This window comes from Lytechinus variegatus, chromosome 1 (assembly GCF_018143015.1).
Source record: "Lytechinus variegatus isolate NC3 chromosome 1, Lvar_3.0, whole genome shotgun sequence".
Classification (NCBI taxonomy): domain Eukaryota; kingdom Metazoa; phylum Echinodermata; class Echinoidea; order Temnopleuroida; family Toxopneustidae; genus Lytechinus; species Lytechinus variegatus.
The window spans coordinates 92,725,227-92,743,808 of NC_054740.1; the positions used below are offsets into that span (position 1 = coordinate 92,725,227).

The window sequence follows — 18,582 nt, forward strand, 5'->3', positions numbered from 1 at the left end:
AGACTGGAGGTCACACGGGCCTATAAACATCCGAAAGGCAAAAGAACCAACCCATTCTGAACTTCTGTTTTTCAAATTGGGAAGAAATATCACTTAGGAAACTATATTTGACTGGTGGAAGGATGAAGGCTATGTTACTCTTTCAGGTGATGAATTTGAGCCCTCAGGAGATGTCTTCATAAATGCTGATTTATTTTTAAAATGAGCCAGTCGAGGGACCCTTTTCTAATCAGATATGGATTGTCAGATATATATCCTATCCACTGGTAGTAAACATTTGACCCCATATTTCATCCTTATTTTTTATTATTATTTTTTTCAAAATGCCACTTTAACACACGAGTCTATGGAAAGACATTCGTAAAAAAATCACAATCATCAATGCTGCCCTCTGTAGCTGAGTGTAGTACAGGATTTATTCAGGAAACCCTTTCTCCTTTTCTTCCAGCAAACAATTCCACGCTTGCACACTGTAATGGACTACGGTTGTCAAGATAACTCAATTGTCATTTGATTTCTTAATTTGGCAAGGGCATGAAGTAGAAAATATTCATTTCAGGATTATTTTGCTTTTCTTAAGCCTTCCTCTTGTCAAATGCATTACTGTAGTCTATATAAGCTGTTGCACTGGATGAGAACTTCTTCATAAGATTCTAGATGACTTGATCAATTTTGTTGCGGAAGACAAGATTTCAAGGAAATCTTCAAATCTGAGCTCTGTGTCACTTCCACCAGTAATCTGTGAAATTGATATAAATCATAAAGCACTTTAAATTTCTGTTTTCTCAAAACCTAGTATTTATATTGCATCTGCAAAAAATATACGTCATTATTAATTTAGCTGCTTTGAGAAACATAAAATCAATTGACTCAAGTCAATTAGAGTAAAGCAATCCTAATCGATTCCCACTGGGAAATTGAAAATCAAATCATGAATCAAGCAAATGCAACTTGCATTAGATTATGAATGAAAGTACATTTGAAATGTTGGTTCAATAAGTAAATTAGAGACAACTTGTATATTTGGACTATACATGCTCATACATAAGTATTGCATATTTCAACCTCTTTATAACTGTGAGATCCATAGCAAGCAAATGCAATAATTTATAATTGTGATTTGAGTCAATATGACTGATGAAGTCTATCCAGAGTGTATTGCAAATACAAAATAAAACATGTACTTTGAGTGCAATTTTGTACTCTATGAATTTGAAATATACTACTATCATACAATTTTTTTATTTAATCATCATAAATATTTCTCCTGAGAATAATGATATATATTACATTCCAAAGGGAAGAACTTTGAATTAAAGAGACTGTATAAGCTAAATTATAAAATGACAGGGGGCAAATTTCTATTAGACTGTATTATACAATAGAAGGAAAACACACCTGTAACTCTGCCTGGATCTACTACTAAGTAAAGCAATCCCATATCAAGCAATAACAAAAATATTGGACCCCAACATTATTTCTTGCTGCATCTATTAAAGTGGTAAGGGTTAGGGTTAACGATATGACTATGAAGTAGAATTCACATTCATGAATCCCTTCACTTACTTGATTCCATAGGCTGCAAGAAGAAGACCAACCACGATACCAACGATTTCATCCAGATACCAAACATGGTAATCAAAATGGATGATTGTCGTACTGATGAGCATGGAGAGAGCTGTGATCCCCCCAGCTAATGAGCTGTAGCCTAAAGGATAGAAAAGAAAGACAAAGAGTTACGATCGATCCGATATCAATCACAACTATGGACGGCCAGCAACGTCAACATTGAAACTGCATGTTTGTTCAAAATATTTTCCAGATATGATGTATACTTATACATTAATCATTCATTGTGATTCTCATTGTTTACAAAGGACATTGTATAAATTTCCTGTAGAAGAAATTATGACAATGGTGTATTTCTATATTAAAGTTGGGGTTGATTGGATCATCGTAACTCTTTGTAAGACGGGGCCCAGTAATTTAATAATGGACAATATGCCCAAGATAAACTCAGAGTTTAGGTCAATTACAACTGAAGTCTGAAGATATATCTGTTCAGCAAGTTTATGATAAAGGAAACTCTGTCCCTATTCAAAACCCTCTTTTAACGATTAAGGAAAGCAAAACAAATGATAAAATGCTTTTACTTTAGAGATTGTCACCTCACTGCATTTCCCGTAGATACAAACAAAGGTTTAACTCTAATAATATACCAGAAATGTTGAAGCTCCATGGTATTTATGCAATACTGTTGCATGTTGAGAGTGTAGTAAACCCTTATGGCAAATTGCAGACAGTATGTTCGTAAAACAAGTGGAACACTTCAATATCATGGACTTAATTGTTCACTGAGTACTTGCGCTTCATGAGATTCCCCGTACCATCTTTTTTTACAATTGAACAAAATAACGACAAAAACTTGAGATCATGAAAAAGGGTGGCATGTTGGCACAGGGTGCTTGAGCATCAATTTCATAAACTAAGATGTCATTCCTTGGAAAATACAACTTCTGGCATGCTGAATATTAATTTTGATAACGTACTTACCATCTGACTGGATGCTTGTACTGTCTAATTTCTTGGCAATGATGAATTTTAGAATAGCTAACGTTGAACAAATAAATACACTCACTCCAGCAAGAATCATTAGCCACATACCCTGCAAAAAAAAGAAAGAAAGAAGACATTTAGATATGCAACTTCAATTTTCAACAAATAAGATTGACAATACATCAACAACATAGCATGGACAAATTGGAAATAGCATGGCATTAAATAAAGAATGAATGTATTCAAGACCTACACTAAAGAAAACAGAACTTTGTCATTCCTTGCTTATTTTTCTCGATCAAGTTATCACATCATGACATTTTTAGAAATTTTATTTTCCTTTGAAATTCAGAAACCAAGCGCTAAACATCTTTTGGTACCCTCTCTCTAAACTATTTTTACTCACTCATACATGCAGCATTCATGTCATATTAAGTTGAATCAGATGAAAGATGAAAGTGGGGGTCTCAGCTAAAAAAAACAACCTAAAACATGTATGTATCATATATAAAAAAATACTTAAGATTATTCTTAAAGCACTGATAACTTTCAACTTATTTACTTTTTTTAATTTGGGGGAAGATGTATAAAACTCATTTTACTCACACTTATGGTCTCTGTATTTGCTATCAGATCTGGAATTGCCCTGGCAAATATAGAAACGGCTGCTACGATGAAGAGAGAGCCTAGGAACAGAAGAGATCTGTATGAAGAAGAAAAGAAATATATTCTAAGTCTTTTAAACAACTGTCAAACTCAATAGAAAGTTATAAAACCCAAAAGGAAGAAATTATGCAAATTCTATTTTAGAACTGCAATTATTTAAAGGGTCAATGTAACCACGAACAGGTAATAAAGAGGGCTGAGGTATACCAGGCTGAAAATAATATTATTTTGAACAGATAATTTGAAATCAGACAAAGAAAGCATGGAATATTTCATCAAAAATTGGACAAGGAAAAACAAAGTTATGATAATTCAAAATTTAGAATGGAATTTAGTGAACTGTTCAATGTTTATCTCCATGAATATGCAATGCCAGTTGATGATGTCATATCTCTACTTATTTTTTTGTATTTTGCAATGTCAAATTGTATTTATTCAAACTTTGTCCTCCAAAAATACTGATTCATTATGTAGGATACAAGTAATCATTGTTGCAACTATACCAAGGAGATATCATACACACATGTATATAATGATTTTATTGAGTGGGGATATGACATCATTATCTCACCTACTAGTATTTCATATTAATATCATTTTTATGAAATATTACTGTACTTTCATATTGAATAACTTTGTTATTGTCAGATTTTCAGCACTTTTATTTGTAAATTTTACATTAATTTACATATGATTGTTTTCAGACATGAATACCCTATTAATAATACCCTTTTCATAAACCTATCCTCCAATTAGCCGCCTAAGAGTAATGCGGATAATTCAATAAAAATTGCGTTCATAAACTCCGAAAATAAGCTGCATTATTTTTACGAGCGCCCGTCCTGAAAAAGGCGGATAATCGCCATGACAACTGGACACGCCCCCTCCGATGCGGTTGTGTTGGAAAAGGGTGACCTTGTGACCGCACCATGGCAATTATCCGCATTATTTGGAAATGCGTTCATAAACTCAAAATCTTATCCCGATGCCGCTATTATGCGGATAATAGCAGCATCAGAGTAATGCGGATAACTCTTGTCCTCCTCCAATTTTACGACCAAATTATGCTGCTATTAGCCGCCTAATTCATTTTAATTGGGTTTATGAAAGGGGTATAAGATAAAAATAACCAGTATTTCTACTGCCGATAGTTAATGGACTTGATGTAATATTGTGAAAAAGTGTTTGGTGACAGCACCTATTGATTAAGCAAGTTTTTTTTAAGAATAATAATCATAGTGTTGTTCTTTAATGAAACTACTGGTAGTCCAAATTTACTGAAAAATGTTAACACTAATATGATTAATGATATTTAGAGACATTTGGTTGTGAGCTTTCATTGTTAGAGAGACTATTTCAATGTACAGTTTTGGTAGCTGAAGTAATAAAATTCTTATAAGTTCGTGACTTAAGTGATTTTAGAGGTTTCTCTCATATTTGCCTAAGTATAGAGCTAAATCTTAGCTTTAAATTGGTTTATGAAGTCAAATTCAAACATCGTATGGGGAAAACATTAATATGGTTTTGTATTTACATTTAGCACCAAGGGTATTAAAACTTGGTGGTCCTTTATCTCTATCGTTTATTCATTTTTCTATTTATTTATTCAATTATTTATTGATTTATTTATTCAATGTCATTTCCAGGAACCCAATTACTTTCATAACAATAGTTAATTTCAGTAGACTGCTAATAATCATCATGAAATATTCAAAATACAATATCAAAATTAAAGAAAACAAAAAGAAACTAAAAAAGGAAATAACATGTTGATGACCAGATAAATTTTCCTTTCAAACATGATATTTATGTGAATAAAGAGAACATTGAATGGCATTAATACAAAAATAACTCCTAAAATAGAATATAGTTACCAGGAAAAGTTAAATGACACACACTCAAAACTGAATATAGATCTCATTAAATAATAGGGACAATATAATGTAAAAGGCAGTCAGAGTCATAAAATTATTTATGGAATGTCCTCGTTTTAGTTCAGTATTTAAAGAAATAAATTCTTAAAATTTATGGTGTGCACACTTTCTCAAATGACCAAACAAACAAAAATAAAAGCAAGCACAAAACAAATTACGTATATAAAAAAAGTGCTGTTCTTTTAGGAATATGAACACTAATTATAATCCTTTGATTATTTTTAGGTAATTACTTTATTTAATTTTCCTTTGGTCATACTGTGCTGGTAGAGAGGATGTCATAGATTACATAATGAATGAAACTGATACTACCAGTAAGGTCTCAAGTAATACCAGTGAGCACATACCAGCAGTCAATTGTGCCAGGCGCGTAGCTAGGGGGGGGGGCGGTAGGGGCGGTCGCCCCCCCCAAAAAAACGTCCCCAAAAAGAAAAAAAAGAAGGAAAAAAAGAGAGAAGAAAAGGAAAAGGGAAGGGAGGAAAGGGAAGAAAGGAAGGTAGCTTTGTGTTTTTTTTTATTCTTTATTTTTTTCTCAAAAGAGAAACTCCTTCACTCTTCTTGCTCTAAATTTATATATGAATTTTGCTTCCGCGCTGCACGCGGTTAGATGACAATATTGAAGTTCTCCATTGTTTCCCCCACCTTTTCTCTAACCCTGTTTTTCCACCTCAGCTATGTGCTTCTTGCCAGTTAAAGTTAAAATTGTATACATTAGGGCATGAATTTGAGTAAGGTTAGGCCGAAGTAAATATATGAAGTTATCTTTTTTTTCAATTGATCGCGCAACTTCTGGGTCTGGTCGGCTCCGGGCGGGTAAAATCTTTATATCAGTTTCTGCCGTCACCTCCATAAAGTCAACTTCTCCCGCTTTTCAGCTCGTTACTAAACAACCATAATTTTGGGGCAAACAGGTTCCTAATTTAAAAAGAGGAAGGTATGAAATTCGTGTCGTATTAAATAAAAAAGTAAAATATTTTTTATCAAATTGTATTAAACTTCATGTCATTTCCCTGTATACTTTCATCTCCTGTCCTGTTTTGCGCCCTCAGTTTGAAATTTTGACTGACACTTAAGTTTCTTTATATTCAAAATGAAGCGCTTCAGGATAAGTAAAAAAAATTAGGCATCCTTTTTTTATATAGATAGTTTCAATAAATCGCAGAAGTTTCAACTTTTTGCGCACTATTTTCCTTGTAATGAAGTTCAATAATCTTAGAAAATCAATTGAATTAGAGCCGATTGGGTATTTATCTACATTTGATGAAACGTCCGCCCTTTGAAATTTCAGAGTTGCTCTGCGAGGAATATCTTCCTCTACCAATCTTCTCCCCTGTTTTGCGAGTTAGAAATATGCACTGTTGCTAAATTGTTTGTAATCAAATCTGATCTTTCCAAAGAAAGTATTCAATATATCTTTGAGAAAACCCTTTTCTTGGGACCCTTTTTATGGCAAGAAAAATTGATAAAACGCTTTAGCTTCCGCGCTTTGCGCGGAGTTATTATCATTTTGATTTCCTCCATTGTAAACCTCTTTTGTGCATTCACAATCATTTGAAAACAAGGTTCAAAATCGCAATATAGTCAACCGAATTGGAGGTACTAGAGACGAGAGAAACGGCTCCTTTTCATTTTAATTTATGAAACACTAAAAGCTTCGCTTCGAAACTCCCCCTCCCTGCACCCACCCCCTAGGGAGCGCGCTTTGCGCGCTCTGTAAGTGTTGGCACGCTTTGCGTGCATTTACCGCCCCCTCCAAAGTTGTTGAATTGTGCAAAGTCACTTTCAGATCATTTCATCTTTACAGATACCATATAATTACACAAGATTATTAAGGAGTGTTATGATTTGTATACTATTTGTAAGTAATAAATGCAAATACACGCTTTTGGTGATATTTGACAACACAGAATATGATATCATATGTTACAGGACATAGTTCAACATTTATTAGACAATAAGGGTCGAGAAAGAAATATGAAAAGTATTTAAAAACACTAAATGCCTTTCAAAGCACCTATCCTGCCCCTATAATTAAATTCTTCAAGAGGTTTTTATTTCATTGTTACATAAAATTTAATAGTATAAACACAACTTCTGTGGCAGATGTAATCTAACATCTAATACTCAAAAAAATTCAAGTAATAATAAAAAAAAAACCAAAAGATATAGTTCCCTGAAAAATATTTTTATTTTAACCTTCTGGTATGATCCACTTTTTTTTATCACGCATGGAATGGGATGAACTTTCTGTAAATAATCTTCATACATTTTTGCTTTCTGATGTAAAATAATTCGACTAGTCTTTTGAAGTAATCTTTTTTGAAAATTATCTAAATTCCTTCTCATCTTTCAATTTCAAATTATAAAAAAGAAAGTGATACTTTGGTAAGAATGGAATGTTAGATTTATAGTCCCTTAAACTTTTCCCAACAGTCCCATGTCAGCTTACAGCCAACTTCCAACTTAATATTAAAAAAAAATCACTTATTCTTACTACAAATACAATAATCTTTTCAATAATCACTACAGATATTAATGATCAATAATAATTAAATGGATTACTGATTGATGCAAATTGAACTGAGACTGATTGCAAAATACCATATTCAATACAAGGAAGGCTCTTCGATTTCAACATATTTTCATGTTCAGTTAAACAGGACCTATTTCTTTATATCTCATTAAAATGAGAAGCTTGACCCTTGGTCAATATCTACCCTTTTACGATTGCTTTTAGGGGCTTATCCCTATAAAAGGAAGTGGTCTATGCTGTTACAAGATAACAATTAAGACATCAAACTTAAACATAAAGATACCTGACATTCCATTGGAAATAGAATCATGTGTCTTATTTTTAACATTATTGCATAACATTAGATCATAACTTATACTTGAAACAAATGTGCATGTTGTGTGAAGGACAATTTCTTATAAAAAAAAGAATACATGTACCCAAAATCTGCTGGTCTTTCTCTCTATAACAAAACACAATAAAAATGTCTTTCCTTTCATGATTTGAATACAGCCATGCTAATTCAAGACTGCAAAATATTTTGTATTATAATAAGAGATTCACCACAAAAAAAGATAAGATAATTTAAACAAATTCTGTGAAATATGACAAAATTTAAAAATCCCATATAAAAAGTATCATAAGTTTATAAATCAATAGAAATAATGAATGAATGAACATAAAATAAAGAATACCAGTAAATATATTAGATATGAAAACACAAATATCAGCTTAAAGTTTTGGTGGTGGTGGATATCATTCTGTACATGCATGTGTAACTGCACTATCCAAAAAAAATGCTTGTTATTATGCAATCTGAGAAGAAACAACTAAAGGTACTCTCTGAGGGCTGGTAAAGAAGATAAATGCCTTAAATAGGTCACTAAAGTGCCAACCAACTGTCAGACAAAAGTTGCTAGATTGAAAGACCATCCTTAAAGGAGAATGAAACCATTGGAACAAGATAGCTTGTGTGAAAACAGAAAAATCAAAGAAACAGATCAACGAAAGTTTGAGAAAAATCGTACAAATAATGAGAAAGTTATGAGCATTTGAATATTGCGATCACTAATGCTATGGAGATAGCAAATTGGCAATGCGACAGAGATGTGTGATGTCACTTGTGAACAACTCTCCACATTACTTCAGTATACATTTCACTAGAATTGCCTCTTTTATCACATCTATCCATAAATCACGTGTTCTGTCTACATGAGGGCATGTAATGCATATTTTTTAAGAATACATCATGGATAAAGAGTTTGTATCATCATAAGAAAAAGCAAAAAGAGACATTTTGAGGGTATTTTATAGTCCACCAAAGGGAAAGTTGTTCATCAGTGACATCACACATCCTTGTCGCATTACCAATGTGAGGATCTCCATAGCATTAGTGATTGCAATATTCAAATGCTCATAACTTTCTCATTATTTGTCTGATTTTTCTCAAACTTTCTTTATTCTTATTCTTTGATTTTTCTGTTTCTACACAAGCCTATTTGTTCCAAAGGTTTCATTCCCCTTTAACCATTTGGGCTTTTGCACTTTTTTACTTGCTAGAACTTTATAATTGATAGAAACTATCACTCATGCCTAGAAGTAGATATGAATTGCTTGAACAAATGATTTCTTTTAGGTGCAGGGAAAGACTGGCATATGTCATCATATATGGCCAGAATAATACTGATAAATCATCTATTGCCTTTCTACTAGTTTAGACTGACAAATAGGCTGTCTTAAAAAATAAGGTTTAGTACACTGTTATCAAATGCGATCAAGCTTTAAACACAATAATTTGCATTGCAATGCTCTCTGAATACTAAACATTTTATTTTCATCAGCTCATTGGGTGCTTTTTGTTGGGGGGTAATAATTAAGTAAATTTTTGCTAGAAAAACATACATGAACAAAGAAATAAAACAACATATAACAGATGAAACACTAGGTAAACAAACTAGAAAAAAAACAGGAACAAACACACTTCACAGCTGCTTAATTAGGAAGAAGTACTTACATTCTTTCTTTCTTTTCTGAATAAACTGATCCCAGAGAGCCAGTGAATCTCCAGATAACAACTGCTGATGTTCCAACATCCAATAAACAGTCAAACTGAAAAAAAGAATAATCAGATTATCTTTAAAAACATAGAATATTGCGATCATCACCACCATCATCATCTTCCTTCATATTCTGTAACCATTACAAAGTAACTGATGGGAGTTTCACTGAGTGATACAGTATATTTAATAGTAATACTGTACTGGGTATTATATTGTGCACATATTCACATTGTTAGGTGCCCAAGGTGTTCCTATTACCCTTAGCTAGGCTAAAAAATAATAATGCATCTGTAAAGTGTTGAGAGATGTATTAAGTGCTATATATGAGCGGAATATTAGTATTACTTACACCAAATCCAAATGCTGCTGAACTTTGTGTTGTTTCTGCTACAACTGTTGGTAAAAGGGACAGGAAATTATTTTGATATCACAAAAATGCTTATTTCATAATCACATCATTTAAACAATATATTGTCTAAATAAAATTATAGGATGCCATCCATTTCTTGATTTCAAAAATCATTCATTGAGTAAAAGTATCATACAATATTTTCAAGTTCTCATGTGATAATATTTGCCTTGAATGACAGCAACATTCATAACATAGATATAAACTTATGTTCAAATAAAGGACACATAAAGTTATAACAAAAAAGTAGTGGAGACTCTTTTCCTTAAATACATGTGAGCAAAATCTAATCTGGTTGACCAAGAAAGTCAGTTTGTTGCTTACCAAAGCTTAGAATACCAACGATGAGAAGACCAACTACAGAAGCCCAAGAAACGGCCAATGCTGCAGAGCGCCATCTAGAGGTGTCTTTCATTGACATGGATTCTTTATCCTCCTCTAGCAGATCTAAAGGGATGATAAAGGAAAGATTTTGGTCAAATATTCTACAAATAAAATGTAAAGAAAGACAGAGAGGGAGGGATAGAGAGAGAGAGAGGACAAGACGGGGTGAGAGAAAGAAGTCAGAGGACAGAATTACGGGGAGATTAAAGCTGTAGAGTATACATACAAGAAGTAAAAAAATAGGAAGAGAGCAAGATGGAAAAAGAGGAAAAAGGCAGATAGATATTTGCACACCAAATTTAAGAAAATGACAAATTGTATACTATCAAAACAAGTAAGTATTTTAAAAATTAGTTAGTACCTGCTTAATTTAAACCAAAGAGATTAGTTTTCCTTCCATTGAGAGCAAGAGACTTCAGCCATTAAATATTCTTTCAGAGACTCGTCTATTGACACAAGTCATTGATTACGTACAAGCTTTGCATATTTACTCAATCTAAGTATTAACATGATTTCGACCAATGCATCATGAACTCGATGCTGCAGATATGCAGACAACGCTGCTCTCCGAGATTATTCTCAAAATACATCCGTGTGTGGCTTGTAAACATTCCAAAAGAGCTCTATCCCATAACATATTTGCTAGAGATACAAAATATTTTGAAAATATAATTAGGCAAATGGTCTGTGAAATGTTGAATAAAATCAACCATTATAATGATGGTTGATCGGAAAGATTTTGTCCAAAGTGTTTTAAATGGAATGCCTCTGGTAGTGGTAGTCTCCCCTGCATTGCGTGATTAAACCAGCTGTGCTGACTTGGAAAACAAGGTAGATAAATTATTATTAACAAAAGCATCATTCATAATCATATAATAAAATAATAAATTCACTGTCCTTGATCATATAACCTTTACTGAGTATCATTGTGTGATGCGTCCAAGTTTCATGAAATTTTGTCAATTTTTTTTCACTTTTCTATGTTCTGAAAACATTTCAAAAACTTAACCTTGGTTAAGATTTCATGACACCGCTGTTGCAGTCAGAAAAGGCGATACCTCTAGTCTTGATCTGCTATATGCAGGTGAGACAAAAATAAACATTAGTTAACACCAGGTATTTACAAAAGTAATTTCATTTTGGACTTACTTTCCTTCATAGTTGTCTTCCTTCTACCTTGATCCTTCTCTCCATCTCCATCCCTCTGTCCTTCTCCTTCCCATTCACATGCTGTATAATTTTGTGCTGATTTATTGGAATTAAAGGGCATCTGCTCAAGATGCAATGTCTCTGGTGACTTCTCACTGTCATTGTTATCCATCTTGCTTATCAAGTCCCTTTAGGATAGCAGAAAGTAAGCAGAATCTGTGGAAACAGCAAATACAATTTCAAACTATTATTTCCAAGTTCCCATGCAAGTAAACCTCATTGATTCCAACAGATTCTTGCAGATATTTGCTGCTCAACTTCTAAAATATATGCAGTATTACTATACAGAACAAAATATAAAGACAGTCCTGGGCTCACTGTGACAGGGGGAAAAATGAAGTACAGCTGTAGCAAATACAAACAAAAGCAAAACATGACCAGATGTTTTGGTTGAAGTGGGAAATATCACACAATTTATCATTGATTCAACAGCTATGCCTTCACAGCTTCTAGGGTGAATTATACATAATGCACTTTCATACAGAGATAGATAAATACACTGTAGATCTGAAATCAGTGCAACAAAATTGCAGAGAGGCAGAATATGAATGAATAACAATGATGAAACTCCTAAATGAAAGAACAGTTGTTAATGTCATCACTATTATCATAATTATAATTATCATTATTGTTATCATTAATATCAATATTATCATATCATTTTTTCAATTATGAGTTTATTGCTATTATGGTGACTATCAAAATCATTATTATCATTAGCACCATCACTTTCATTACCAATGCCAGTATCAAGTACCAGTATATGTCATTTAATATACAATTAATTTGTACATGACCTACAAGATGCAAGAAAAACATATGAAGAAAATTTGTGATAAATGCCTCAACATCCCCCCCCCAAAAAAAAGGTGCTAATAAAAAAAATTACACATCCTCTTTGAATGATATTTCAAACAACAAGATATCAATTTTGAAGGTATAGATTTACTGGTACATGCATTATGAAACACAGTAATGCATTTCACAATTGTAATAAGATATTTGATACATGACTACATTACCTAAAAATTTGGTTGTTTAGAAAAAGAAAACTTCATGATAGCTTTAAAAAGGTTCTTGAAACAAGAAGTAAAAAACAAATAAAAGAAAATTATTAGATCATTTTTATGTAGCTTTCCTGCTTCTCTTCTGATGTCCTTTCCACTTAAAAGATCAATAGTCAAACATTATTTAATGGTTTTGTATAATGTTAATAAGTTACCATGACAACTAAAATGTACAAAGCTTTAGCTTACCATTAGAAGTGTGCAATCAATGCTCTCAATTTGAATATTCTGTGCAGTTTCTCCCAGGAAATATGGAAGGAATGATCCTGATATTAGCTATCAATACATCTAGGAAGAGTGTACACTTCTGTATCCATACAAGAACAAACCAATAGTGTGATGAAATAACTTCTGCAATTGGAACAATGAGAGAGGAAAATCACTCTTCCATCTGAAAAAAAGGCTCGGTTGTTCCAAAAATATTTTCATGCAGAATTATAACCCAATATCAGTAAATCCATAATGTTTATAAGAGGTAGGCTTAACCAAACAGTAGATTCAAAATGCTTTCCAAGTCTCAAGCACTACTCAACAGTAAGAGGGTAAAGTTTGAATGATCAAGAAAACATTTAACGAAAGGTCAGTTATTCACTGTGCAGAATTGCAATCATGCAGCACTTTAAAGGGCATAGAAGACTGATGATGTAATTTCCTAAAATGGCACTACATATTAATTTGCTGGTATAAGGGCAACATGATTATCCAAAGCTTAATGAAAGAATTAATATCAGCAGGTACCCTTAAAAAATGTCCACAATGACTAAGGTAAATATAACATTTTGGGACAAAGCACTACATGTACTTACTTGTAGCCTACTTCTCTTTTAGTTTTGACTGAAACTGATCATCATCACCCTTGTTTAAGCCTTTACTGGTATATGCAATTCTTAAGTTATCTAAGATAATACCAAACTACAAACCTTGAGGCAATCAATCATTCACAAAAAAAGGGTTTAAGTTCTGGGGATTTGAAAATTATTTTATAATTCTGTCTACAAACTATGTCAACCTTACTTTTATAAAAAAGTTGCAGGATTTATCACTTTGATTATATTAATCAACATAAACTCTACTATGTTCACAGGAAGTTAATGCGGGGCTTACTAGGTTTAAATGCAGATTAAAAAACTGTCTTCAAATGTAAATAATATTTATGAATGCTTGCATCACATTTTGGAAATGTGATCAAAGTATTTACCTAGATTAAATAATAATAATGGATAAATTTATATACAGATGATGTCTAAAAATCAAGAGTAGGCCTACTACATACACTGTATAATAAACATTTCAAATAAGTCTACTACTAGCCAAATATTCTCAATTCATTCTCTCTCCATCCTTTTTATTCTATCTCTCTCTCTCTCTCTCTCTTATCAGCTATCACAGACTGTTTACTTACCAGTGACCTGATGACCAATTAAAAGAGCTACGAATATTATCAATTAACATCATCCACACTTCCATTTCATTACGCAGGGATTGATATCAGAACCCCCCCCGCCTCCCTCGATCACCTGGAGGGGTACATATGTACCCCTTTGCGTGAGAACCCAGGAACACCAATATTGACCACACCCAATTGTTCCTTAGCCCCCACTCAATTGATATCCTTCTATAGAGGCTTTGGCAAGATGTAACACTATTGTATCATTTATAGATTTTATGTTCCTTTCTCCCACAGGTAAATATCAGGCTTTAAGACCAATTGATTTGAGCTGGAGGGCAAGTTAATAGCCAATTCATTTACACTCAGGGTTCAATAATAGGAGTGTTGTGTAAGGTTGGGATTATGACTATTGTTAAGTAACAGACTTAAAAGATAATATTTCTATTCAATTTCAATTGCTCATTTTGCATTAATAAATGTAATGATCATGTAGATCTCAATAGTGTTCATTCTCCAGGAATGATTAAATGAAAGAATTGTATTATTGTGACTGTGAGTAGTAATTTGTACCTGATTCAGGTCCAGTGCAATTTCCTGTGGCACATATTATTGAAGTCTACATTCCTCGGGGGGGGGGGGGGGGGGGGATTCCATCGACGAGTGGATACCATGCATGTCAAAAAAAACAAGTAAAAAGGATCTCTTTTCAGGATAGGTCATGTTACATACATAACGTAATAAGGGAGTCAAAAACACTGAAATAATCTACATATTTCGCTGACAAAACTATGTGTTTATGGTCCAATCTGAAAAGAGTATAAAAATACTAAAATACTTTATAAAGGATGCACTTTTTGCCCCTACAGTCAACACTGGTACGTGTTTAAAGTAGGCTACGATTTGCGCGAGGTGTGGAGGTGGGGCCTTACTAAACCCAATGATGTAGGTAAAACCAACGACCGTGATACAACAATTAAAATATCGCTGTACTTGTTTAGGGGTTCAATTCAGGGAATACTTGCAAAGAGTATCGTTTTGTTTCCAATACAGTACAGTACAAGGGGTGCATTTTCAGAATATGGAAAATACTCGTTTGGGGTGCTTTTTGAGACCCCATGGTCGCGCATGGTATCCACTTCTTCTTTTCATTTAGATCTTTCTAAAATGCTACAGTGACACTAGGCCTTATTCTAATTAACACAAACTAAATGGTCAATTTACAGATGAAACAGATTGTATTCCCCTTTTTCAAAATAATTGCAAGAAATGAATTGTTAATCTTATCTACTATAAAAAAATTAATAAGATAAAAAAATCTCTGACAAGTAAAAACTATTTGGGTCTAGAATCTAGGCCATACAAATGATGAAATAGCAATTTAAGAAACATTTCACATAGATCTTATATATTTGGCATAAATACAAAATAATTGTTTGTAGTCCAAGAGCTAGGACTAATGTTAGAATTGTCTCTGTACCTTGGCTACACAAATTCTAAATCCCCATTAAAAAAGTTGATCCTGTCTCGTCTAGATTGTTGTCAAACTTGTGCTATTGGAAAATGTGTTGTTTGCTTTCGAAACAAATGTGTCAGTCAAAAAGTATCACATGACTTTCCCCCTCACCGCCTCCATCCTAAGATTGAATCAAGCTAGCCTACATTAAAGGTCAAGTCCATCTCAGATATGTGTTGATTTGAATCAATAGAGAAAAATCAGACAAGCACAATGCTGAAAATTTCATCAAAATCGGCTGTAAAATAAGAAAGTTATGACATTTCAAATTTTCGCTTATTTTCAACAAAATATGAACGAGCCAGTTACATCAAAATGAGAGAGTCGATGATGTCACTCACTATTTCTTTTGTTTTTTATTGCTTGAATTATACAATATTTCAAATTTTACGAATTTGACGATTAGGACCTCCTTGCCTGAAGCACAAAATGTTAAAATAATGAAATTCCACGTGTTCAGGGAGGAATGAAACTTCATTTCACCTGACAATGAGAAAATAAAAATATTTCATATTTCATATAACAAAATACAAAAGAAATAGTGAGTGATGTCATCAACTCTCTCCTTTGGATGTAACTGGCTCGTTCATATAACTATTTTGTTGAAAATAAGCGAAACTTTAAAATGCCATAACTTTCTTATTTTACATCCGATTTTGATGAAATTTTTCAGTGTTATGCTTGTTGAATTTTTCTCTTTTTATTCAAATCAAGTTTTTGTTGGGGTGGACTTGTCCTTTAACAATAACAATATTTACGGAAAAAAGATGTGGATCTGGAGTCTAATGTACAATGTATGAAGTTAGACCACAATTTCCTTCACTTCAAGTCAAGTCCACCAGCAAAACTTTATTTTGAGTTGGAAGCTAGGAGTAGATCTATTCTAGGCCTATTAATAGGCCTAACTAAAAACTAGTTGGTAGATCGAGTGTCTAGCTGGGCCCTACAAATTTATCTTAGCCTTAGGCCGTTTACTTACTTGATGGGGCTTCAATGGAATACAAATCCTAAGCTCAGCTCTCAAACCAACTTTTCAAGCATTTTAGCCGGGCCTGATCTTCGATAAGGCGATGCAGCATACCGGTATAACCATAACACTACTTTTAAAACCTCGCAGCAGTCGTCGCTGGCCGGCCTTAGATCTGTGTATGTAGGCGGCGAGTACGAGTAGCTGCTCTGGCGCGCTCTACAGCTCAGCTGTACTGTGCAAGCGGTCGGTCGGGTCGTGCCATGGGCGTGGTCCCTAGCCTCTGGTCCAACCTACATAGGGAAATCCCCGTGTTTTGGCTACGGGGGGGGGGGGGGGTGGGTGTTAGAAGGGGCCTCAATGATCTCGCATTTCGTGTGGGGGGGGGGGCAGGCTGAAAATGTAGGCATATAATTTTTTCAATCAAATTCCCTGAAAAAAAAGAGGTGAAATTGAATTAAAATACACTTTCAAAATGATGAGATTCGCCCCTGGGAGCGAAGAAATAAGTCCCTCTCTTAAGTTCGTTGTCAGAGTTGACTCCTGGTCAAATATAGTTATAAATGTTATCACCTTGCCTGTTCAATAAATTGCTTGTATCTTACCATAATATATGAGCGAGGAATAAATTATTCTATTTGGAGAGCAATTTTTTTATCGATCATCTGTCGCATATCCTATCTGCCAAAATTTCGGCAATCTTGGTTGTCGTCTAAAACAATTTTGTTTCAATAATTTCGAAGCGAGTGATGCGAATTTCTTTTTAATGCAAATTATCAAATGTAATAAAAATACAAATTGTAGCTAGTGTATAACTTTGTTCACGGGCGTAAATTACCAAAATTGATTAAAGTTCCATTCTTTATGTAGAAATATCAAAATTTTCATTATTTGCTTGTTGAAATATGTAACTTCTTCATGGCTCAGTGCAAGCAGTCATTGCTGCTGCTCGCGTTTCGCGTTCGTAGTAATTATTTAGTTGCATACACGTCTTTTTTCAGGATAACAAATATTACCCAGAATGCTCAAATTTCGGGAAAAAATGCACAAGATTAAAAAAAAAAAGCTGGCGCTTCGCGCTAGCATTATATGAATAAGAATTATGACATTATGTATCTATGTTGATTTATAAGAATAAAGTTAAGAAGTGACTATTAGGACTACCCCTTCAAAGAAACCAAAAATCATCTTCGATCGGGGAAATATGGCTGAAAAAATTCCGCCCCCATTAGGCGAAGGCTGGATCCGCCACTGAGGATGGCATGTACAATCATCCCCCACTTTTCAAGATAGAACAAATATTTTTTAAATCATCAAATGATTAAAACTACTGTTAATGTGTGGATTCATGGCAGTCAAAGTGTTTAAATTGGCCCAATTTTGACTTCTAAAAATGCAAAATTTATCGCGCGGTTGCTCCTCCTTCGCTTTAATTAAAGGGATGGTCCGGGCTGAAAGTATGTAAAGCTTAATAAATAAAGTAGAATTCACTGAGAAAAATGCCGAAAATTTCATTAATATCGGATTAACAAATAAAGTTATTGAATTTTAAAGTTTAGCAATATTTTGTGAAAACACTCGCCATGAATATTCATTAGGTGGGCTGATGATGTCACATCTCCACTTTTTCTTTTGTATTTTATTACATGAAATTAGGTTTGTTAAACTTTTTTCCTCCAATTATTAGAAAACTTGGATTGACACTGATTTAGTGCATTAGATATTTATTGCTGCAACTTATTTCATTATAAGGGAGACATGCACACAAGTATGAAATAATGAAGAAAAAAAATACAATTTTATGTAATAACATAAGAAAACGGAAAGTGGAGATGTGACATCATCAGCCTACCTAATGAATATTCATGACGACTGTTTTCACAAAATATTACTAAACTTTAAACTTTAATAACTT

General features: G+C 33.4%; 1 protein-coding gene across 3 annotated transcripts; it reads right to left on the reverse strand.

Moving 5' to 3' along the window:
* Window positions 1-304: 304 nt before the first annotated feature.
* Window positions 305-16,831, reverse strand: LOC121428779 (transmembrane protein 163-like). 3 transcript variants are annotated; one of them, XM_041625614.1, is made up of 10 exons: window positions 16,680-16,831; window positions 12,987-13,148; window positions 11,671-11,886; window positions 10,462-10,584; window positions 10,078-10,121; window positions 9,683-9,777; window positions 3,163-3,259; window positions 2,554-2,665; window positions 1,567-1,708; window positions 305-739 (listed from the first exon to the last, which is right to left on the reverse strand). In XM_041625614.1, exons 3-10 carry the CDS (start codon window positions 11,840-11,842, stop codon window positions 667-669), a joined length of 858 nt encoding a protein of 285 aa, XP_041481548.1. In that variant the 5' UTR covers window positions 11,843-11,886; window positions 12,987-13,148; window positions 16,680-16,831; the 3' UTR covers window positions 305-666. The 3 variants fall into 3 exon arrangements, with proteins under 3 accessions (XP_041481548.1, XP_041481557.1, XP_041481539.1); XM_041625623.1 differs by lacking the exon at window positions 16,680-16,831 and adding an exon at window positions 14,200-14,298; XM_041625605.1 differs by lacking the exon at window positions 16,680-16,831 and having other exon boundaries at window positions 12,987-13,429.
* Window positions 16,832-18,582: the final 1,751 nt, after the last annotated feature.

What these genes read in the sequence shown, in the direction of transcription:
- LOC121428779 (XM_041625614.1), bottom strand. Translation starts at nt 11,842, where the DNA reads ATGGATAACAATGACAGTGAGAAGTCACCAGAGACATTGCATCTTGAG. An exon ending in GAAGACAACTATGAAGGAAA is followed by an intron (nt 10,585 to 11,670) that starts GTAAGTCCAAAA and finishes TCATCCCTTTAG; the next exon opens with ATCTGCTAGAGGAGGATAAA. An exon ending in TCAGAAAAGAAAGAAAGAAT is followed by an intron (nt 3,260 to 9,682) that starts GTAAGTACTTCT and finishes TTCTTCATACAG; the next exon opens with ATCTCTTCTGTTCCTAGGCT.